The sequence below is a fragment of the Rhinichthys klamathensis genome, unplaced genomic scaffold (genome assembly GCF_029890125.1).
Source record: "Rhinichthys klamathensis goyatoka isolate OS25496 unplaced genomic scaffold, OSU_Roscu_1.1 h1tg000001l_1, whole genome shotgun sequence".
Taxonomy (NCBI): domain Eukaryota; kingdom Metazoa; phylum Chordata; class Actinopteri; order Cypriniformes; family Leuciscidae; genus Rhinichthys; species Rhinichthys klamathensis.
The window spans coordinates 6,516,636-6,541,790 of NW_026606555.1; the positions used below are offsets into that span (position 1 = coordinate 6,516,636).

At 44.6% G+C, this 25,155-nt stretch overlaps 1 protein-coding gene across 5 annotated transcripts in view; it reads right to left on the reverse strand.

The window, feature by feature from the left end:
- Positions 1 to 25,155, reverse strand: part of svild (supervillin d) — a 290,646-nt gene that overhangs the window by 20,058 nt on the left and 245,433 nt on the right. For all 5 annotated transcript variants that reach the window (XM_056253248.1, XM_056253397.1, XM_056253194.1 and 2 more), the window contains 6 exons: positions 2,704 to 2,879; positions 1,786 to 1,924; positions 1,398 to 1,695; positions 964 to 1,221; positions 655 to 862; positions 321 to 454 (listed from right to left, as the gene is read on the reverse strand). In XM_056253248.1, coding sequence (XP_056109223.1) covers positions 321 to 454; positions 655 to 862; positions 964 to 1,221; positions 1,398 to 1,695; positions 1,786 to 1,924; positions 2,704 to 2,879 — 1,213 coding nt within the window. The remainder of the gene's footprint in view (positions 1 to 320; positions 455 to 654; positions 863 to 963; positions 1,222 to 1,397; positions 1,696 to 1,785; positions 1,925 to 2,703; positions 2,880 to 25,155) is intronic.

Here is a 25,155-nt window from a genome sequence, read left to right on the forward strand (position 1 = left end):
ATGAAAAACTTGAAATCAGTGGTTAGTTAAGTGTCCTAATAAAAATAAAAATCCACTTTACCCAACTCTTTGTGTAATATTTTTAGACGTACTAGAATATTGTTCATAGAGTGTTTCAAATCAGTCACTTATGAAGTTACATTTCAGATGCTGCCTTCCTATGTCAGCAGTAGACATAAAAAAAGCTCACTAGATTTGGAACAGGGCTATGGCATCATAAGTAAATATAATGCATGTGTATGATTATAATGACATACCAATTTAGCAACATTATAACAAGGAAACATCGATTGCTTGGAAATAAACATTTTCTTTTTTACCTTGCAGCATGCAGTCATACGCTTTCCTGTCCTGCTTGCCAAGAGCATCCCAGAATTCCTTGGGCTCAGTTCCTTCCTCTATTTCAATTACTTTCAAACTGCTGTTACTGTTCAAACCCAGCTCACGAGGACAACTGTAACATGCATATAAATACATATACACACACAATCACCACATGGTCATTACATTCCTATACAGAAAAGTCTAAGGGTGTACTCCCACTAGGCACGGTTGCCTTGTACCGAGCCTGCGCAATTGTCCCCTCCCCTCCAGGCACGGTTCAGATCACCTAGTGTGAGTACAACCTAAATCTATATGGGTAAATCTGCTCACGTTTGAGTGAGGCGCTCCACGGTCCTTTTGCCCACTTCCCGGGCACCGGGATGAGACTTACAGCCATGCCACAAGTAGAGTTGTCCCTTTTGTACCCCCAGCAGCAGCAAACTAGCACGAGAGCGCAGGCTGTCACAACAGCACTCCACTTCAACCAACGAGCCCTCCATTACTGCCTCTCCACGCACACAAAACAAACGCCAGTCTCCTGACAGAAAAACCACACCAAAATAACACACACACATGGAATTACTGTGAGATATAAAGGAGGTCTGGTAAATTTTTCTCATTGTTATCTGCGATTATTACCTGTGTTGTTAAAGCTATCCTCCCTGGAGCCTCGGTGGATGATTAGCCCTCCCTGGAAGAGTTGGAGGAAGCAGGGTGGCTCTTTGCCCTGTGTGACCAGCACTTGCGCCCCCCTGTGGTTGCCCAGCTCTACCGTCATGAGGGCAGATGTGCCCCGCCCACTGACGCTGGAGTGACGTCCCTGCCAGAAGAAGCATGATGTGCGTTCCCTGCCTGGGCCAGCTGTACTCACTTCACCGGGCTTCTGTCTCTTACCCACTGCGAACACATACCATAAAATATTCAGCACCTCTTCTAGCTTCTTTTGAATTATGCCACTTTCAGCTTGCTGAGGCTCCCTGCCCCCTGGTTGACAAGCACTGTATCACTTGTAATGATGCATGCCAAGTACAAAAGAAACATCACAAATAAATGAAGTTCCATGCCTCACTCACCAACATTAGTGACAGAGTATTTCCAGCGGATGACATAGGTGTCGCCTTCGTGGAGCTGACTCACACTCTCTGGCGGGATCTCAAAATCATCAAACTCACGGATGTGCCATGAGTCCACAGCAACGGTGGACAGCTCAGCCTGCCGCCCATCCTCAGAACGGACCAATCCATGACCTCTCTGCACGTCCACACCCTCCAGCACCATCTTCACAGGGCCTGCTGTTCCCGCCAGCATCTCTGTGACGTCACACGGCTTCAGCTCAGAGTCACAGGTGGGAAGGTGCTGACAGACTGGACTCTAGAGGAGAAAGAAAAAAATGTAGGTTGTCACTTTCTTTTCAAAGGAAAGAAGGTTGGAATCCATTCTGAGTGTCTCGCTGTCTGTTACCTTCAGCTCCTCCACCACCGGTTCATCTTTGGGGGGTTTCCTCTCTGCCCAATCTAGAAACTTCTCCCGGAATAGAGCGGTTTCATTGTGTTCTGACAGTCGGCCAAACAGGGCCCAGCTCGGCCTGCCCTCACCTTGTCTGTTCACAAACACAGACACAAGTGAGAAAAGGAGTAGGATTCTCATGTGATTTGGTTCCAGTAACAGTTCTACATTCTTTAGTCTGAATTGAATACATGGAGAGAGATTGACTGAACACGATGAAACAGTACAAAGACAAATAGACAACACTTGTTTCTAATGCATTGTCCTCTCTAGTTACATAGAAAAAATGCAAAAACAAAGCAACAAGTGTAGTGTCAATTTGTGAAAACAATGACTCTTTGACTGACTTTAACTAATTCAATCAAAAAGATTGACTCAATGTCTATCTGACAAGACTAATTCACAGAATTGTTTGGAACAGATCTTGACTCACTAACTGAACCAAGTCATTTATTTTCGTCTAACTATTACTTACTAACTTTGTTCATGTTCAGTGTGTATTTGAAGATACACATAAAAAAATTTATGAATATTTAAACTTTAAAAATATTGATTGTTGTTCCTAGACTAAAATAATAATTTATTACATTTACAAAAGGAAATGCTTTTATTAATCTCTAATATGCTCTAATCAACTTAAACCACTTGAGGGCAGTATTGTGGTTGCATATATCAGTCGTTTTCACGTGTCCTGGTTTTAATGGCTGTTCTTGAGATTCTACTGAGTTAACACATTTTTGAGAGCTTTATAAACTCAGGCTCAATGCATCACCTACAAAATCATAATCTGGTAAGATTTTTTTTATTTTATTTTTTTTGTCACAGAGAACATGAGCTAGTGGTGTGAGAGGTGACGTGAGAGGTGTCACTCACTTAGGGGTGTCTTTATTGGCTGAGGAGGGGTCCAGGGGGTTGATCCTGCATGAGCTGTAGTCGTATGCACCACTCCAGATGTGTTTGCCCAGCTGCACTGCCACCTTCCTGTCACTCAAAGAAACATCCTTTCCTGTCCAGACGTACACCTCGCTTCCAAAGTCAAACACCAGCGCCTGCCATACACATGTGACAAGTGAGTGTGACAAGTGGTATGTGAAATTATAGTTCATAACTCATTATTGCTTTACAATAGTCTATTATATTAGAATGCGTATTAGGTTTTGTTTATATTAATGGTTATAGAATGCGTATGCAGTTTTGTCACTGTTTAAAATTATATTAAGTTAGTTATATTAAGAAGTTGATTGCAGATAAGGCTGATCTTCGTCTGTATGGGTTAATTATTCGTCGATCTGTTGGTAATGCCTTGGGGTTTCAGTAGGGGGATACCGGCGCGCTTCTCTTCCTCATTCAATACAGACGAGTGAAGGCGAGAGCTGCGTGTGCGTGTTTCTTCAACCTTATCCCGTTATTTTTCCCCTTTTTAAGGTAATGACCATTCACAAAGCAATGTAGATTTTGACACATGTTGATAGTACATTCGTTATGTTTTAAGAGACGTTTTTACATGTGTAACGTATATTGGTTAAAGCGTTTCATGCTAACGAAGAAAATGTGTAACGTTATGCTAGCAGCCGAAGACCTCATGGCTCCATCGTGTCCGAGTCTCGCCAAATACTAGAGTATACTTTGTCGTTGGTGTTTAAGTTAGCTACTGGTATGTCCACATATTTTTGCTGTAAGATTTATTGTGTATTTATCACTATAAGGCCAAGTTCATGTCATGCTGAGACAATGAATACAATGTTAAATATATAATTAATTTTAGTTTTATGTGAGAACTCATTTAAAAAGGAGTTACTAAAATGTAATTTGATAACTTTGTTTAAAACAATTCACATTGCATATGGTAATTTAGTTAAAAGGATAATTTAGAATGCATTAAGAAGATACTTGTGACTGTGGTCCTGAATCTAATGAGTGCACGAATATTGAAATGTATGTTTTCTTGTACACATTGTTCAAAAACTCATTCAATACAGACGAGTGAAGGCGAGAGCAGCGTGTGCGTGTTTCTTCAACCTTCTCCCGTTATTTTTCCCCTTTTTAAGGGCACAACATTTGGAGGCACCGCTGGGATGTTTGGCTTGCGGATCACCCCTGAGTTGTAAGTGGAGTCCTTGCGTCGATCATCCCTTCAAACAACCCAGGTATCAGAGAAAAGAGTTCAGCAAGGTGGTGGAAGTGGTCTTCAGACGAACCTGGCACATTGCATCCTGAAGTGAGCAAAACTGACCACTAGGGAGCAGCAAAAAGCCAATTAAGTCAAATTAACCCTCATTTTACTGCTTATGCCCTCTCTGATAAAATGGAGTCCGAATTGGCGAAGCTGCAACTGGAGATTAAAGGAGCGTTGTACAAACTGACTGTCGAGCAGCTGATTAAAATATGCAATGCACTGCAGATTTCGGGACCAGGGAAAGAATATGTAACTGGTAAAACTCGCAGTCAAATGATTTCACATGTAATAAAGTATCTTGAACGGGAAGAATTGGCCGACCTAGAGGATGAGGGTATGTCAGACCTCCTTTAGTGTACACGACATAATAGACAAAATTGATACGGCAACAAACGTAAGTGAATATGAAATTTCCAGTCAAACTGAGTTACAGGAAAACCTCCAGAAAGAAGTAGAGGCGCTAAGGCTGTTGTTGAAAGAAACAGAGAACGCAATGTATGACCTAATGAAAACAAGCATGCACCCCACTGCCAGTTCCAGCAAGCCAGAAAAGAATATGGCTCCAGCACCCCCTAATGGCTCCATGTGGCGCAAAGATTTTAAGATATCTGGCCAGATAGGCGAGCCAGGGCAAAAAGATAAGCTAACATTTTCTGGTCTGGCCAAACAAATTGAAAATGGGCTCAGCAAAGGCTATCCAGAGTCAGAGATTATTGATGCTGTAATCCGTGCTATCACACCAGGCCTGCAGTTACGAAGTTAGTTTGTCCTTCCCTTTTGAAGGGAAAGACAAACTAACACTGCCTGCCCTTCGCAGGATCCTCAGGTGTCATTACCCGGAGAGAGGCGCCACAGAGTTATATAAACAACTCACTTCTGAGGTTCAAAACAGTAAAGAGACCCCTCAAAACTTCTTAATAAATGACCTAAGACAAAAAATCCTGTTTGCTTCTCAGGAAGCTGATTCAAGTCTAAAATATGACCCAGTACTAGTCCAGAGTCTGTTTATGCATACAGTCCTAACTGGCCTCCAGAGTGACAATATTAAAGGTGACCTGCAGCCCTACCTCCTCCAGACGGATACCTCAGATGAACTGTTGTTGGAGAAACATGCTGCCCCATCACGTGTAACTAATGTGAACACAGTCAAGTGAAGCTCTGGTGGAAAAGAAAAGCGCCACCTCACAAAGTCCAGCTACACTTCCCCCCGATCTGCTCGCTGAAATCAAAGAAATGCGCTTTGACATGGTGCTATTGAAAGACTTGAAAGCTGAGATCTGCCAAATCAGGGAAACCATCCAAAGACCCACACCTGCACCGCCACAGTCCCTCCCACCAAGCAGAGAACCAGCAACTGTGCCCTCCCCATACCCAGTGTTTTCACCCCCACAATCCTCACCTTATAAGACTGAGTGAAATGACATGTCATTTTACCACCAGCAGTCACCAAAAGCAGTGCAGGAATATCGACCAGCATTCGGCCCTGGGCGGATGAGAGAGACGACCCAGTTCCAGCAGATGTTTGCACCGCAGAGGTTTTACACAGCACGACGCCCTCAGCCAAGGTGTTCCTCATGTACTCAAGCAGGCGAGGAGTACTGTCAGCATTGCTTCAGGTGTGGAAGCAGTGAACACTTCAGAGCAGGTTGTAAAGCACAGAGACCAGTAGAGCCCGCTCGGAGAATTCCTTTAAACTAAGAGGGGTTGCTCCCACGGGACATGGAGAAACCAGTGATATTGATAAGTCCCAATTTTGTGCAGGTTGTGAAGAAGAGAAAAGATGCGAGGAACTAGAATGTTGTTCAGTTTGTAAAATCACTCTATACTGCTCAAAGGAGTGTCAGGGAAACCATTGGCCCACACACAAAAGACTTTGTAAGCCATATGCATGTTCAGGTATCAAGAAGCAGGCAACTCAGCCACGTGATAAAGTCAAGTGCAAGGAGAATGGGGCTCCAGAGAAAACATCTACTGTAAGTGAGTTAGTAGGAAAGAAGTGTCATCAGGTGTTTCCTGCACAAACAGAAAACCCAGGCACTTTGGGATACAGGTTCACAAGTTTGTGCTATAGATGAGGTATGGAAAAAAAGCCATTTACCTGATGTTCCTCTCAGAGATGTATCAGAGCTAGTTGACCCTCTTGACCCTTTGCAAATCGAAGCAGCCAATGGAACAGAAATGCCATACGTCGGATGGCTCGAAGTGTCCTTTAAACTTACTGCTAGTGATGATGAGCTGCTAATAACCATGCTAGTGTTAAAAGGCAAACAACAACAATGTCTTATTATTGGCTTTAATGTCATCGAGCGTCTTGTCCTAGATAGCTTGCGAGACCAAACAAAGCATGCGGATAAAGACAAACTTGTGAAAGCAGTAAGAATGGCTTTTCCCCATCTCAGGAAAAACAAAGCAAAAACCTTTATTAATGCAGTGAGTGTAGGAGAGACATGTGACCATAATGTAAGGACAGCAAATGAGAGTGTCAGTGTGCCTAAGCGTACCTCCATCCAAATCGAGTGTCGAGTACAGGCCCCACCTTTCAGAGAGGACAAGACTCTTATCTTTGAACCGGACGAGAACCCACGTTGGCCTGAAGGACTAGAGTTTTGTGACACTTTTGTGTCAGTGAAGGCGGGGATGACCCCAACAATTATTGTCAGTGTGCAAAACCCTACAAGTCATGACATTATGCTGTCAGGAAGGACTGTTATTGGAACTGTACAGTCGACCAGATCAGTGTATCCTGCCAACATGTTTAAAACAGATCACTTACCAACTGCATTCATTCACCATGTACAGGCTCAGAACTCTAGTGAGAGCATCCCTACCCAAGAACAATGGGAACCTCCTGTTGATTTGACTCACCTTAATGAACACCAGAGGGAGACAGTCAGTCTGATGTTAAGAGAAGAGTCAGAGTCATTCTCCAGGTCTGATAATGACATAGGCTGTGTGGAAAACCTGCAAATGGACATTTCACTAAAAGATGACGAGCCAGTATCAAAAACGTACCTCTCTGTTCCAAAACCTTTATACATAGAAATGAAAGACTATTTACAGGACTTGATAGCACAAGGGTGGGTTGAAAAGTCGACCTCTTCCTACTCCTCGCCAGTTGTTTGTGTAAGGAAAAAAGACGGTACTCTGCGCTTATGAATTGACTACAGGGAGCTCAACAAGAAAACTCATCCAGATCGCCAGCCCATGCCCAGAGTGCAGGACATTATGGACACCCTGGGAGGAAACACCCTCTTTTCACTGCTGTACCAGGGTAAGGCGTACCACCAGGGATTCATGGCAAAGGGAAGCACACATTTGACAGCTTTTGTGACCCCGTGGGGCCTATATGAGTGGGTCCGGATCCCATTTGGGCTCATGAATGCACCTGCAGCATTTCAGCGTTGCATGGAACAATGCTTAGAAGGCTTAAGGGATGAAATATGTGTGCCATATCTCGAGGATGTTCTTGTGTTTAGCTGAACGTTTGAGGATCATGTCAGTGACGTCAGAAAGGTACTGCAACAACTGAGGGAGCATGGGATAAAACTGAAACCCAGAAAATGTGACCTGTTTTAGACAGAAGTGCGGTACCTTGGGAGAATTGTGTCTGCTGAGGGAAACAGAATGGACCCTGCCAATACTGCTGCTGTAAGATCCCTGAAAGACAAGCAGCCAGGTATACTGTTGGTGAGTTGAGAGCAATTTTAGGACTGTTGAGTTATGACCGGCAGTATATCAAGGATTTTTCACATATTGCCAGCCCCTTGTATGACCTGTTTAAAGCACCTGTCAAGACTGAGCCCCTGCAAAATAAAAAGAGAAAGTGGCAAACAAAGCGAAACAGAAGAGGAGTTCCATCCAACACACCCATTGAGTGGGCTGATGTGCATCAGACAATATTGGAACGGTTGATAGACTGTCTCAATCAGCCTCCTGTTCTAGGTTTCCCAGAGTTTTTACAGCCATTAATCCTCCACACTGACGCTTCCAACCAGGGGCTAGGTGCGGTATTATATCAAAGACAGAATGGAAAGCTACGTGTGATTGCTTATGGCTCCCGTACTTTGACTGCAGCGGAGAAAAATGACCATTTGCACTCAGGCAAGTTAGAGTTTCTAGCCCTTAAGTGGGCGGTCACGGAGAAATTTCGTGATTACCTATACTATGCACCATTCTTCACCGTCTACAGTGACAACAATCCACTTACCTATGTGCTGTCCACTGCTAAATTAAATGCAACAGGTTACCGCTGGGTAGCAGAACTGGCAGATTTCCATTTCACAACAAAATACCGCCCTGGTAAAGAAAATATTGATGCAGACAGTCTGTCCAGAATGCCTTTGGATGTGGAGAAGTTTATGAAAGAGTGTTCAGAGGAAATGTCATATGATGTGATTGGAGCAGCGACACAAGCAGTGGAAATTCAGGATGAGTCCAGCGTATCTTGGTCCATGGGTATCTCAGCTGAATGTGCAACGTTAGCAACAGACACATTACTCATTTCACTAACAGCAGGACAAGTTAAACATGACCAGAGGAATGACCCCACTGTTGGACCCGTGGTTCAGTTCAAACTGGCAGGAGATGAACCATCAGGTCACGTAGTAAGACAGCTCAGTCCACAGATCACATGCCTTCTTAGAGAGTGGGACAAGCTGGAAATGAATGAAAGTGGAGTTTTGTACAGGAAAACTACAAGCAGAAAACAACTGGTGCTTCCAGAAAAATATAAAAGTACTGTGTTAAAGGAGCTTCATGACGAAATGGGCCACCAAGGTGTAGACAGGACTACGTCACTGATACGGGACCGGTTTTACTGGCCCTATATGCAACGAGAGATAGAAGATTATGTCGCAAGGAAGTGTGTATGTCTCAAACACAAGAAGCCAAGCCACGAGACAAGAGCCCCGCTGACGAGCATTGTCACCACTCAACCGTTCGAACTTGTCTCAGTGGATTTCTTGCACCTTGACAAATGTAAAGGTGGCTATGAGTATATTCTTGTAATCATTGACCACTTTATACATTTTGCCCAGGCATACGCAACAACTTCAAAATCAGGAAAAGCAGCTGCAGACAAAATATTTAATGATTATGCACTGAGATTTGGCTTCCCAACAAGAATACACCACGATCAGGGTGGTGAATTTGAAAACCAACTGTTCAAACAACTGAAAAAGTACTGTGGAGTTGCTGGGTCAAGAACTACTCCCTACCACCCCCAAGGGAACGGACAGGTAGAGCGGTTTAACCAAACACTACTACAGATGTTAAAGACGCTCACAGAGAGACAAAAGAGTAACTGGAAAGACTCACTAAACAAACTGATCAATGCGTACAATTGTACTCGCAGCGAAGTGACTGGGTTTTCCCCCTTCTACTTGCTGTACGGACGCTCCCCACGGTTGCCAGTTGACATGTTATTCAACTTGACCTCACCACTTCAGCAGCAATCTGAACCCTGCCCACCTGAGACAATGAACCCTGTGTGTAGTACACCTCCGGAGCCCGACCGCATACAGTCTGAGGAAAACGTGCCACCTGAGCCAGATAGAGAACAAGGAGCGACAAACCAAATGGAAAATTCACTGGATAGAGAGGACAGTTTTGTCGAGGGTATGCCTTTGGAGGAAGATGTCCCCTTGTTTGCTTCAAGAGATCCATGTGGTGAGGAGCTTCAGCGGCCCAGACGACAGTACAGACGGCCCAAGGTTTTCACATATGATAGGCTTGGCTCACCAGCTTGCCACAACATTAGGACATTACATCAACAAAATTGGATGGTGCCGTGGCCATACATTGTGCAGCCACATCACTTATAATACTTCCGACACTAAGGACATGAAAGGTAGAAACTGAACTGAGTAAATGCATACACATCACACTCAAAATAGACTGTTCAGCACAGAATGCACATTCAAATGGACTGTTGAACATAAGATGGACTGTGGTTACACTCTACATACACAATTATATTACACTGTTGCAGTCAATCATACCACACTCATGGACCGTTGTTAAAGGAGAGTGTAATTGACTTTAACATGTTGCACGAACAGAACTGTTAACAAGGCAGTAATGTGTCTAATTGGACACAAAACAAAGACATTAAAGGATATTGGGTATTTACCTGTGCTTGAAGGAATGTATGAAAAGAGTTCCAGTCTGTAATACTGCACTATATACAGGGGTGCACATAACTGGTACGCAGGTACGCATGCGCGACATAAATCAGGAATGCGTAATGCCACTTCTGTTACTACGCGCCTTTGCGTAACTGTCGCCAAAATGCAACCTAGGGTCTTTTTGTTAATCTACCTGAGGCAAACTTTCGTTTTAAAGCATAATTAGAATGGAAACGCCACTTTTAAGTTTGACCGTATTTTCGTTTTCGGAGAGCTAGGGGCACGTATATGATAGCAACAAAAATCGCTATTTTTAAAACACTAAGAAGGCTCGACACAACATGAAACTTTGCTCAAAGTATCACCAGGGGACATGAACTCCAGCATTGAGAACATTGTTTGTGTACACAGAGTTTACTAAAAAGAAAGATTTTGAACAACTCACTGTAGCTGTGTCCGCCGGAACAGTAACACCGGCATTTTGTCAGTCAAAAATAGTCGATCTCCGAATGCGAATGAACTGACTCTGAATTTTAGTATTGTTTCTTATGAGGATCCTTTTTCAAATACAAGGTCAATATTGTTTTTCACTTATGACAAAACAACAAATTATCCGTGAATTTTTAATGGAACTAAGCTTTAGGAGCTTTCCATCTTTACTCTCCTCCCTGTTAAGTTGCATTCGGAGATCGACTATTTTTGACTTAAAAAATACCGCTGACAGTGAGTTGTTCAAAATCCTCACCATGAAGTCTAATGAACGCGATGGAAACTAAACAATCAAATTACACTTCAAAATAATTATTTCCAAAGATGTTTTCTGTCATTTTAGGTAGTTTTATTCACGCTGATGTAAATTTAAGTGTTCGTTTTTTAAAATAAGTTTGGTCTTTAGTTAGTTATTTGATGCTATAAAACCGGGAATGTGACATCATGATTGACAGCTTCTACACTGAGGAGGACTGCACTTATTAAGACCAGGCTACATATGGGGTGAGTACCAAACACCATCTCCTGGTACTCACCTGAGTAACTCACTGAAAAACTTATGTGCACCCCTGACTATATAAGATAAAATGTAGCAGAAGTGTTGATCTAAAATAACGGTGCATTGTGTATTGATTAAAGGTGTAACCCCTTATTTGTACTAAAGGTCAAAGGTTACATTAGGATGTTGGGGAAAACATCCATTTTGAGGGGGAGTATGTGACAAGTGAGTGTGACAAGTGGTATGTGAAATTATAGTTCATAACTCATTATTGCTTTACAATAGTCTATTATATTAGAATGCGTATTAAATTTTGTTTATATTAATGGTTATAGAATGCGTATGAAGTTTTGTCACTGTTTAAAATTAGACAACGAGTTATATTAAGAAGTTGATTGCAGATAAGGCTGATCTTCGTCTGTATGGGTTAATTATTCATCGATCTGTTGGTAATGCCTTGGGGTTTCAGTAGGGGGATTCGGGCACGCTTCTCTTCCTCATTCAATACAGACGAGTGAAGGCAAGAGCTGCGTGTGCGTGTTTCTTCAACCTTATCCCGGTATTTTTCCCCTTTTTAAGGTAATGACCATTCACAAAGCAATGTAGATTTTGACACGTTGATAGTACATTCGTTATGTTTTAAGAGACGTTTTTACATGTGTAAGGTATATTGGTTAAAGAGTTTCATGCTAACGGAGAAAATGTGTAACGTTATGCTAGCAGCCGAAGACCTCATGGCTCCGTCGTGTCCGAGTCTCGCCATATACTAGTGTATACTTTGTCGTTGGTGTTTAAGTTAGCTACTGGTACGTCCACATATTTTTGCTGTAAGATTTATTGTGTATTTATCACTATAAGGCCGAGTTCATGTCATGCTGAGACAATGAATACTGTTAAATATATAATTAATTTTAGTTCTCTTACGAGAGGTTCTCTCGTATTGCGTAAGTTTAGCTTACGCTACGGGTAAAGTTCATCTTTGCTCGAGATATTGAAGCCAAAATTATCCTTAATTTTGTATATATTGTCAACGCAGTGCAGCAACTGCAGACCTAGAGCAGGCTGTCTAGCGTGCTCATTGGCTACCCTGCGGCAACTGCAGCAGCCTACCAGTGAGCCTGGCGTGACGTCACGCCCAATGGTGGCGCTTCGCGCCCACTACGCGTCACAGCCCGCGCAAGGGGGTGTGGCTTAGCGTATAAAAGCGGGGCTCAGAGGCTGCTTCCCTGATTTTCATCTCTTCAGCGAAGCTCTTCCGCTGGATCCGAGAGAAGCCGCCGCCGTTGAAACCAGCGACTGCCAGCAGAGGAAAGCGCCTGAGGAAGCCGGTTGACTTCTCGCCACCTTCAGCCTTCCGTGCCAGCAACGCTATCCGGCGACATCTATCCTTTTCTGCTCTTGTCACTTTTTTAATACTGTGTCTGATAAAAATACACTTTTACTAAAAGAGCGCGAGCGTTCTTTTAAGAATGCCTCGCACGTCCTGTGGCTCGTGCCGAGCCCCTCTCAGCGCCGGAGACCGCCACGTGATTTGCGCTCTCTGCCTGGGCCAGGACCACGCAGCCCTCGCACTTTCGTCGGGAGGCTGCATCCACTGCGAAGATCTGTCCATGGCGACCCTGCGGGCTCGCCTAAAGCTCTTCAGCGCTGAAGCTGTCACTCCGCCCTCCATTTCACCGCGCAAAAAGAAGCGCCGTGCTCAGAGGATGCCGGAACCCAACGCGGAGGACAAACACTCGCCGGACCAGCTCCCTCGAGTGTCTCTCTCTCCTTCCCCACCCCCCCTCACCGACGCGCAGATGCCGGCTTCCGCACTCACTGCCGTTGGTTCAGAGGACGAGGCGGACAGGGGCGCCGCGGGTGACAGCTGTTCAATCCTGGCCTCGGATAGCGAGGAATGGCCTGGATCTCTCCACTCCTCCTCCGCTTCCATCCAGGAGTCCGGACGGACACGTTCGGGTGTGGATGCCGAGCTGATGCGTCTCCTGGTGAAGGCCTTCGACCGCCTCGGCCTCGAGTGTTAAGCTGCAAGCCCACTTTTGAAAAATCCCCAGAAATGGCATTCCCAAACTGAAACAGATACAGTTCATGAACCCTTTGCACTAAACGCACAAGTATGATCTCATTTGAAAGCTTACACCTGGTAGTTTATTGTAAATGTAGAATTCATTATTGTCATAATGAAATTTTTTTTTTTTTAAATAGCTTCAAAGTTTTGTAAAGTTATTAGAAATTTATTTTTATGAAACATCTTCATGAAAATAAAATTGAAGTTGGCCCTGGAGCAATCTAGAAATGCACTGCAGCTAAAGCCATATGTGTGACCATTTTATATTTAAAATCTGAAAATGATAAGTCTAAAACTCTGTATTTAGTTAAATGTTTTTCAAGATCATGTCAAATTACTTTATTTTGATTAGACTGATTTAGTATCTTCAATGCAAACTGATGTTTAGTCATCTATTCAGTCTATTGCCTCTATTGTTTTTGTGGTGCAAAACGAGCCCCATTCAGTCTCAGTCTCCCCTGCACACATTTACACCTCTCTAAATATGCATTTCTTTTGTCTGCATTATAGCTACTAACGACTGGCTATTCACAGGCTATTCATAGGGTTTCAAACCCTAATTTCTTTTATCAAAGTTCTCACTAAATATTTGAAACTGGTATCAAATGCACTGAAACATTTCAGTAAGCATTCCTATTTAGAAAAAAAATCATAAAACAATAACTGCTGGTATAGCAGGTGCACCTGGGCTAGCTAGCATGTTAGCTTAGCACACCATCAATACACGACCATTTATGAGATTAAAACCATGTCTGTTCTCCAAACTTACTTTATAACACAAGTCGAGTGTTTTAAATAATCTTCTGTGATCTGATTTGGCTTCAGATAAAAAAAAAATTTTCCGACAGAAAATGTATTATTTATAGTGTTCTGCACGATGATGAAATCTATATCGATTTGCATTACATTATAAATATAATCTATTATTATGAAATACCTGGCATGGCTTGAAGAACACAGGTAACTCAAATATCATTGCAATCATGTTTATTGTCTTCAAAACATCTTTATCTGCACTTTACAGCGATCTCTGGAAGCTTTGTTATGGCAAGACTTCTTTGTCACATGATTATGGCTCTTCTTCATGTGATCCATATATGGACTTTACTGAACACACAGCGCCCTCAGACTGCCAGTATGAATTGAAAACACAGTACAGCAGAGTTTCCAGCGCTCATAATGATTACATCGACGCATTTGGGTATAAATTCAATAAACATTATTCCTGTCTATAGAAATCTGATGTAAACCTATGAGAATCTATCAATATTTCTCCAAATCTGCACATGTTTGAGCTAAAAGCCCTGAGGGACGTTGTTTTGTCAAGCGCTGTCATGACGATCGCACGGGAGTTTTTTTTTTAATGAGAGCAGCTGACGCTCATAATTCATATTAAAGGTAACGGCTCATTTTTTAATTTCATAACTCCTGACACAAATTAAGACATAACTGTCATTATAAGTTTCTCAGAATACGATAGTGGTCAAATACTGAAACTTGAGTTTTATATCTTTTTAATGATGTAAAATTTGTCAAGTTAATAACATTAATTATGATAGTAACTTTGAACTATTTAAAAAAAAAAAACGCTTCAGACCGCCCACGCTCTGGTGAAGCTTAACAGGTTAACCGCCTGGACGGCTGTTTTCTTCAGCGCCGCCATCAGCCACCGGCTTCAAGGCCTGCTCCTTTTCTGCTGGAGCTCCACGCCGAACTCTCAAAATCGTGGAATGCACCTTTCTCCACGAGGCTCCACACCAGTATCTCCGCGACGCTCTCCCACGTGGACGGTGCCGCCGAGAGGGGGTATGTCTCCATTTCCCAAGTGGAAGAAGCGGTAGCAGCGCACCTTTGCCCGCCCTCCTCTGGATGGTGCTCAAAGTCTGCGCTCCCCTCTAAAGCCTGCAGGACCACGTCAGCTCTCGTCGGCCGCGCCTTCTCCGCCGCCGGACAGGCTGCTTCCGCCCTGCATTCTATGGCCGTTCTGCAGATCCTGCAAGCCGACCTCCTCCGCGAATGGGACGAGAAGGGCTCGGATCCAGCTGCGATCGCTGATTTAAGAAGCGCGACGGACCTTTCCCTCCGCGCTACAAAGACCGCAGCTCAGGCCATCGGCAGATCCATGGCTGCGCTAACCGTCACAGAGAGGCACCTCTGGTTAACGCTCGCAGACATGAGGGAGTCTGAGCGTGCCACTTTCCTCAACGCGCCGCTCTCCCCCACCGGTCTCTTCGGCCCAGCGGTCAACGGCATCATGGATCGCTTCTCCGAAGTACAGAAGACCTCGCAGGCCATGAATTTGTTTCTGCCACGACGCTCACGTGACAAGCCGCCTGCTAGAAGCTCCACTCAGCGTCCAGCCAAGCCTGCCACTTCGCAGCGTCGACAGGGCGGCCGCCCTAGATCGCGCTCGGACAGCCGCCACAGGCCGCCTCCCCCGCGGGGACCCCGGCCGAGGATTGTGTTGAAACCCGAGCAAGCGAAGCCCTCCTAACACCAAGGGAGAAGAGACGGTTAAGTCCCGCTGCGGCCGGACCACCGTCGAAACGCCACGCCTTGTCAGTCCCCCCACAGAGGGCTACTGCAGGAGATTATTCAGCAGCCAACGAGCCGGCTATAATGCCCTCTCGCCTGCACACAAACGCCGTTTTTATGGCGACCCACCGAAATCTTATAAAGAGTGTATTTTCTGTTTATCCGGCTCACACCGATGGTGTTTTACGTGTAGAAAATGTGCCCACGCCCCATCTGTTCACCCCTACACACAAGCACTCAAAAACATGTGTCCCTCAGGCCCTCAAAGCCCACTCTCATTAAGCTGGCAAATGCCGCTCGAGTGTTAGATGTAGACATCGCGCCCGCGAACTCGCGTCCATCTCATGCCTGCTCTGTCACACGGCCATTTCAACCTCAAGTAAGTCAGGTTATGAGTGTAAGTCACGTGCCCGCTCACAAGCGCTCACTCTTACTAACAGACACACTGTCTCCGGCGCTGCTCGCACGTCACAAAATGTTCATGGCACGCTCCCCGTTCACAGTAACCGGGTCGCCTCATTTAAAACAGCCAGCTGTTGCTGTCAGCGAGCCACCGCATATAGACACCCATATGAGTCAGGCTGCAATTGTAAGTCACGTGCCCGCCCCAGCGCGCTCACGCTTGCTAATAAACGCCTCGCCTACGGCGCCGCTCACTCGCTACAAAGCTCTCAGAAAACGTTCCCCGTTCAGTGTAACCGGGACGTCACATATGAAACAGCGTGCCATCGCTGTCAGTGAGCCGCCGTGTCTAAGCACTCATACCGGTCAGACTGTGAATGTATGCCACGAGCTCGCTCACGAGCGCTCGCATGTACTATCAGTCGCTCCGCATCAAGCGCCGCTCGCGCTTCAGAAAGCCATTGTAAAACGCTCCCCATTCAATGTAATCGGGTCGTTACGTGCGAACCAGCCCAAAGCGGCTGTCAGCGAGCCGCTTCATCCAAGCACCGAGGGCACGCGCGCCGCGCCCACATCTCCGTTTCAGTTCCCGAAGCCCACAGTGTGCGGCGACCGGAACCCGGAGGCCTTTCTCCCCCTGGCCACACATGCACAAGCATGGGAAGCCATTCCTGGGGTTTCAGAGTGGGTGCTAAGCACAATAAGACAGGGCTATGCACTACAGTTCACAGGTAGTGTGACCTGTAGTGACTACAGGTTCTACACTCGCCGTCCCCCGCGTTTTCACGCTCGGACCGAGTCGACAGTGAGCGCGAAAGTAGCACATCTACATCAGCCGTTATTTTCTCGTACCGAAGAAGGACGGAGGCCTGAGGCCTATATTAGATCTGAGATTTTTGAACGCGGCGCTCGCCCCCCTCAGATGTCAGGGTGTGCGAATTCTGAACTACTTGGACGACTGGCTGATTCTAGCACAGTCAGAGATAGAGCTCGTATCTCACAGAACTATGCTTCTCAGTCACTTGGAAAGATTGGGCCTCACGGTCAACTGGACCAAGAGCTCATTACGGCCCAGCCAGTCAATCTCCTTTTTAGGAATGGAACTGGACTCCATGGCTATGAAGGCTCAGCTGTCAACAGAGCGCGCGCGCCGTGTTCGACACCTAGCCGCATCTTTCCAGAAGGGCAGAACCGCCTCCCTGAAAAAATTTCAGAGGATGCTGGGCTGTATGGCTTCAGCTGGGCTTACTGCGCATGCGCCCGTTACAACGCTGGTTGAACGCCCGCGTACCCCGTCAGGGGTGGACGCGCGGCTACAAGTGGATCAGGATATCTCAGAGCTGCATTTCAGCTCTGCAGCCCTGGTTAGCGGCCAATTGGTACCAGCAGGGGGTGACAATGGGAGCGATTTCCCATCGGAAAATCATCTCGACAGACGCCTCCAACTCAGGTTGGGGCGGCCTTTTCGAGGGCAGACCGGTCTTTGGCCTGTGGTCAGACCATGAGAAACACCTTCACATAAACTGTCTGGAGATGCTGGCGGTCGAGAACGCGCTGAAGCGCTTCCTCCCATTCATAAAGGACCAACACGTTCTAGTCCGCTCGGACAACATGTCGGTTGTGTTCTACGTGAACCGCCAGGGCGGTGTCAGATCCAGGAGCCTCTGCGATCTGACAGAACGCCTCCTCGTTTGGACCCCGTGCTTCATGCGCTCGCTGAGAGCGACGCACGTGCCAGGGATCCTGAATGAAGGACCGGACAGATTGTCCAGGGACAATATTCCCCCCGGGGAATGGTCTTTACACCCCCAAACAGTCCAGCTGTTATGGCACCTCTTTGGCAGAGCGGAAGTCGACCTATTCGCGTCAAAGGACAACGCTCATTGCCCAGTGTTCTTTTCAAAGAACGAGGATGCGCTGGCCCAACTCTGGCCCAGCCGCCCGCTATATGCCTTCCCTCCGATTTCTATGTTACCACAGGTAATCAAGAGAATCAGGGAATCGCACAGCCCGGTGCTCCTCATAGCCCCGCGATGGGAGAACCAAACCTGGTTCCCGGAACTAACACGGCTGTCACGCACAGCCCCGTGGCCGATTCCGGTGAGGAGGGACCTCCTCTCTCAAGCCTGCGGCTCGATCTGGCATCCCCACCCAGAGCGCTGGTCTCTGCACGTGTGGTTGATCAACGGATACCCGTTATCCTGCCAGAAGGAGTTATGAACACGATCACGCAATCTAGAGCCCCCTCTACGAGATGGCTATATGCGTCTAAATGGTCTGTGTTCTCCAAATGGTGCACCGACAAAAATCTGGACCCCAGAACGGGTGAGGTTTCGCAGGTGCTCGGTTTCCTTCAAGAGCTGCTGGATAAGGGCAGGTCCCCATCCACGCTCAAAGTATACGTGGTGGCCGTTGCAGCCTTCGCTGAGTCAAAGCAAGGCCGGTCGCTAGGAAGGAACGAGCTGGTGTAATGGAAATTTTTAATCTAACCAGCTTATACCATATATGGTGTTAAAGAAACTGCAAGCTGCATAGCATCTTCTTCCTTATTTACTGAAGACGAGTTAAAAAGAGCATTCGCAGAAGAACAATTTGTTTTGTCTCTAAAACGGATAAGCTCGCTTGCACTAAGAGAAAAGGTGTTGCATTGGAAAATATACTCAATTGTTTAATGACATATGTGTGTAAGTGTGTGCGTACAGCCAAGGGGTGTTAGAAGAAGGGGAACTGAAAACTGTGTACGTGCAGGGGCCTTAGTCCAAAGATAAGAAGAGGAGGGGGATAACATCAAGGAGGGTGATCTTTTTGGTATATAAACTCTGTGAAAGGAGAAGACTTTTGCCCTTCTCATGTCAGACTCTGTCTGTGTGTGAACTGCCTTTCTTGCAAGAAATAAAAGCTTATAACTTTCGAGATCTCTAGTTGTCCTTCAATAGTTATTTAAAGTTTATTTAAAGTCGATAAAGAATTTCCACGACAAATGGCAACGAGGATGGGATCGCAAAACTGATGACCTCCGTGGAAGAAGCAATTGACTGATCATCCCAAAGACAAGAAGTCTGTGGCTCCAACCCCCAACTTTGAGGGACGGGAGAATTGTGGACACCACGGGAGGCCTAGGTGGACGCGATCCCGAATAAAAGAAATCACGCTGCAAAAAGCACGGTGAGAAAACATTTTTTGGCACTAATAGATATTCCAAAAGGGTCAGTGAGACGTGCACGTTTCCCAAAAGGGTCAATGAGACGTGGGAGTCTCAGAGTGGGATGTGGGTATCTCATATTAAAGTCCAGTAGATTAGGATTACTGGCCGGTGTGCGGTGACCGCACAGGGAAAGTTCTCAAAAGTAAAGACCAGTAGTTACGGATTACTGGCAGAGTGTGGTGACCACACAGGAAATTTTCAGAAAGTTATTTAAAAAAAGGCTAAATAGTGCCAAAAATGGGTAGTACTAATAGTAAAAAAGTCATTGGAGACAGTGGATTTCTCGAAAGCAAACTATAGTTAGGGTTAGAATTAGAAACAAAGAAATATGGAACATGGTGGCGTCATAGGATACCACCGATGATTTGAAAAATATGTTTTCTTTTGTTTTTTATGAGGTCTGAGTGTAAGCCATCTGCAAAAGACTAAATAAAATTGGACAAAAACAAGTCCTAAAAGAAAAGAAAAAGATAATTATAACCTTGATGCTCGGATCATAGATTTATGGTTAAATGAGGCAACTATTAGACAAAGAAAACAGATAAATGCAGTGTTAGCACCATTAGAAAGTGCAGATAGTAGAGGTACAAAGGCAGAAGAAGCCAGAAAAACTTTACTAAACTCTGTTTCTTATTCTTCCGAGGAAATGAGATGCATGAAAACCCGCCTGGCTGAGGATGACCGCTGTCCGGCTCCCTACTCCCCCCACCAACCACAGCTAGTGGCCCCTGACATGGGACCGCAAAGACAACCAGAAACGGCTGAAGGGCAACACCCTGAGGAAGAGGAAAAAGATGATAAGTTACACCCTGTATATCCAAACCTGACAGCTTCAGTTACTTTCCCCTCTGCTCCTCCTGACTACACTCCTCCATCTCAATGAGTCGAAAAAGGGCAAAATATCTTGCGTGGGCTACAAGAGCGGCTGGAAGAAATCCGGCGACACGCAACTCATCAACAACAGCTGCTGAGAGATCAAGCCAAGAATAAGCAGAAAATGACTGACAAAGACACTCAACTTGCTCTGCTGAAAATTTGAGGTTTGATGATGGAAGATCATCCAAGAGGAGGACGAGGTAGAAGAGGAAGAGGACGGGGAGGAAGAGGACGAGGAACGAGTAACAGATCCGTAATGGACCCTGAAGCCTGTTTTAAGTGCAGACAAAGGGGACACTGGAAAAGGGACTGTCCAAATCCTCCAAGGAAAGGAGGATTTCAGCAACCACAACAATAACCAAAGAATCAGGGAGATTGAAAGGGGGAGGGGAGCGACGGTGAGGGGTCTGACTCCCAGGTGGTAACTATGTTTAATTTTATTTCTATTTCTGCTTCTTGCAATGAAGAAATCTTGCTTGCAAACACTGAACAAATGTATAAAGCATTTGCAAAATTACCAATGATTGACATTAGTGTAGAGGGAAAGAAAATTAAGTTTTAATTGACAGCAGCGCAACAAACTCCATAATTAAACATGAACAATTGCCTGATTTAACTGTATTATCTGGTAAATTGACAACCTCCAGAAGAGCCACAGGGCATCTGGTGAGGGAACCATATACAGCAGATTTGTCTTGTCAGATTGGTGATCACTCATTTCCGCATGCTTTTGCGTGCAATCTGCTGGGTAGAGATTTAATGTGTAAATTGAGGTTGAACTTGTATTGTGATGACAGTGGCCTCACTGCAGATGTGACTATGATACGAATGCCTGCTGAAATAATGTATGCGTTTGAATGGAGCACTCCCCAATGTGGTCTAACCAAAAAAGCCACAAATAAGATGCCTCCTGACCATGATTTCATGGAAGAAAGTAATTTGCATTGTACAGTGTCATGTTAGCAGTGAGCCAGGTGTAATTTTTGCTGAAAAGTGGACTGAAGTAGGGATTGAGGAACTGCAGACCTCAGAGCTATTTTGGTCAGATAAGTGTTGTGGGGTGAAGATTGAATTGACAGATAGCCAAGCATCTCTGTATGATGTGGAGGGGGCCGTCCCTCACATCTCACTTGCAAAACCACAGACTGCAAAGTGGAGAGACTTGGGGCCTTTTGTAAAACAATGTGACTCATTAAAAGATTGGATTCAAACCACTGACAAAAATGTGTGGCAATCTGAGAGCACAGGGTTTTGCAAACAGTCACTAAGAAAATACATTAAGGGAATTAGGACTGTTGAAGTGTTGTGGGATCATACAATGACAAAAAAATGAAGAAATTTCTATTCCTGAGGGTATGGAAGCAGTTCCACAGGGACTCAGGGCACGTGACAAATACGATGTAGGTCTGATTAAAGGGTGTGACCCTGTTAAAACCACTCCAAAAAGTGACTACAGACCTAAGAAAATGCAATATGCTCTAAAACAAGAAGCTATTGATGGTATCACCCCAGTATTCAATTCATTACTGGAAAAGGGCGTGATTGTGCCGTGTCCAGATTCACCTGTCAGAACACCTATTTTTCCTGTGAAAAAACAATGCGGTCAACAATGCTGTTCAGGCCAGAGCTCCGAACGTACCAAAATTCTTATACAATACTGTCTCAAATTCCGCACAAGACAGTCTGTTACACTGTGGTAGAGATTTCAAATGCCTTCTTCAGCGTACCAGTTGACAAAGACTCGCAGTTCTGGTTCGCTTTCAATTACAATGGTAAACCGTACACATTTATGAGGTTGTGCCAAGGGTACTGCGAGAGCCCAACAATTTATAATGAAGCGCTGAAACGAAGCTTAGAGCCATTACACCTGCCAGAAGGCATTGCCCTGTTGCAATACGTCGACGATATTTTACTATGCTGTCCATCTATGGAGGTATGCAAAGTTGCAACAGTGGCTCTGTTGACACACCTGGCTGAACAGGGACACAAGCTTAACCCTTGTAAAGTGGCGGTGGCACAGACGTCTGTCACCTTCGTAGGCCATGTCCTGTCAGCTGCAGGGAAGTCACTCTCAGACAAAAGAGTGACAGCCATTCAGAATATTCCAAAACCTACAACAAAGAAACAAATTATGTCCTTTTTTTTGGTATGACATCATATTGTAGAATGTTTATTTCAGGTTATACTGATAAAGTGCTAAATCATGCCACCCTTCTACCCATCGAGGGGGAGGGGGAGCCTCATTGTTGTATTAGTGTTTTGGAAGAAGTTTGCAACCCAAGAGTGGATTTGCAGAGTGAGACTTTGGTAAACTCTGATCTCATCTTATTCGTGGACAGCTCATCGAGTCGTGACGAGTTTGAAAAAAACAGAGCTGGATACGCTGTGGTCTCATCCAACGATATCCTGGCTCAGGAAGCTTTGCCTCCTTCCTTTTCAGTTCAGGGGCCTGAGTTGGTGGCACTCACCACTGCATGTACCCTGGCTGAAGATAAACGTGTCACCATTTACACCGACTCCAGATATGCTTTTGGTGTGGTACACGATTTTGGGGCATTATGGAAACATAGGAAGTTCATGAAAGCTGATGGTGAGCCGATCCTGAATCATTCCTTGGTAAAAGATTTGTTGGACGGTCTGTTATTGCCCTCTGCTATTGCTGTTTGTAAATGTCAAGCTCATACAACTTGCAAAGATGACGTGTCAGAGGGTGACAGAAGAGGGGACTTCCTCTTTCTGCGACACGTGCGGTTAAGTTGGCTGAGCGCCCAGAAGGCCTGGGTGCAATTCAGACTTTGCAACAACTCAGCGCAGACTTAGACAAGAAACAATGGAAAAATGCAGAGGACAATTACATTGAAGGTACCTGGATGGGACCTGATGGCAAATCATGTTTACCTAAACATTTCTTTTCAGCTTATGCAAGATTGACACATGGATTGGACCACATGTAAAAAAGGAGGAATGCTGAAATGTATGCAAAATAACTGGTTTACAAAAGTTTTAAAGTTTTTTTCCATAGTGGCCCAGGAGTACTGCAGCAGATGCATGATTTGCGCTAAAAATAATGTGGGTAAGGGTCAGGCAATGAAACTAGTGGGGCATCCCAGCCCAAGACAAACTTTTTAGTCACGTCATGATTGACTACATTGAACTAGCTCTGATCAAAGAGTGGTGTGTGAATGTGTATGAATGTGAATGTATGAAAAAAGGTGTTCTGAGAAACCCAGAGATAAATAAATGATGTCAATCAAATATGGGTTATTGTTGTGGCAGAAAGAAACAGTGCCACACATGCGCAGCGTATAACTTTGGGAAGGCAGAGAGCAAGAAAGCTTGCCCTGTCAACCCCACATTAACTTCTTCCTTCTACAGGATGTCATGATGGATCCATCGAACAGAACTGATTCTGTTCCAAATGTATAAAATGTTTTCTTGTTACTGTTTAACATTAAACTTCACAGGTCTCATCAAAAAAGGACGACCAGCCAGACAAGCAGATTATGTTAATACATGTTGTCACTAACAAAAATAGTTAAGGTCTCCATTAACAGGGGAAAGCAGCCAGGAAATGGCTCACTCCACAAACAAGGTCCAGTGGAGTGCGGTTGTGATCTGAGGGAATCTTGCAACTATCAGCAGGGTTGGAGAGCGTGATACCTCCGTCCAAGCATCTCAACTTAAGCTACACCAACTAGCCTCAGCAACCCCAAACGCCGACAACAACGCACAGCGTGAAGTGGGGGATCAAGGACGTGCTAGTAACGTACCTCCCTTGCCAGCGAGGGAAAACCCATACAACAGTTCGCAAAGAATCATTCTGGTGAAGATGGAACGTCCGTGGGGCAACGAGATGATCACAGACCTGGACAACTAATGGTTTAAGCTTATTTGTGTGATGTTTATTGATGTTTCATTTGATTCAATCAAACTGTACGACTGAGTTTTGAGATAGATCTCATGATTTGATTAATTACTGATTAATTTGAAAATATTTCAGGTACACAAATTAAGAAGAAGAAAATCTTTTAATTTTGTAGATTATAGGGACTCTAAACTAGGTACATAACTGAAAAAAAAAGACATCATAGATGCTAATAAAATTTAATAGTTGTAATAGTTGTTCTCTAGTAAGAGAGAATAGGGGATAGACTATGGTGATGGATAAATTTCAAATGAAAGAATGTTTAATTTATTTTCCTTTTCAGAATGTTTCATTTGTATTTCTGTTTAATCTTTTAAAAATGTATTTCTGTTTTATTTTGTTTTCAAGATATGAAAAAGGGGTGGAATGTAATGGAAATTTTTAATCTAACCAGCTTATACCATATATGGTGTTAAAGAAACTGCAAGCTGCATAGCATCTTCTTCCTTATTTACTGAAGACGAGTTAAAAAGAGAATTCGCAGAAGAACAATTTGTTTTGTCTCTAAAACGGATAAGCTCGCTTGCACTAAGAGAAAAGGTGTTGCATTGGAAAATATACTCAATTTTTTAATGACATGTGTGTAAGTGTGTGCGTACAGCCAAGGGGTGTTAGAATAAGGGGAACTGAAAACTGTGTACGTGCAGGGGCCTTAGTCCAAAGATAAGAAGAGGAGGGGGATAACATCAAGGAGGGTGATCTTTTTGGTATATAAACTCTGTGAAAGGAGAAGACTTTTGCCCTTCTCATGTCAGACTCTGTCTGTGTGTGAACTGCCTTTCTTGCAAGAAATAAAAGCTTGTAACTTTCGAGATCTCTAGTTGTCCTTCAATAGTTATTTAAAGTTGATAAAGAATTTCCACGACACTGGTCATCCGCTTCTTAACCCTCTGGGGACCAGAAACGCGCCGGCGCGTTTTGCTCGTTTTTTTTCACATAGCAGAAAAATAGACTTAAAGTACTACCATCATTTCTGTTCATATAGAGTTAAGAAATATGAAAAAATAATCTGGTAAATGTCTACT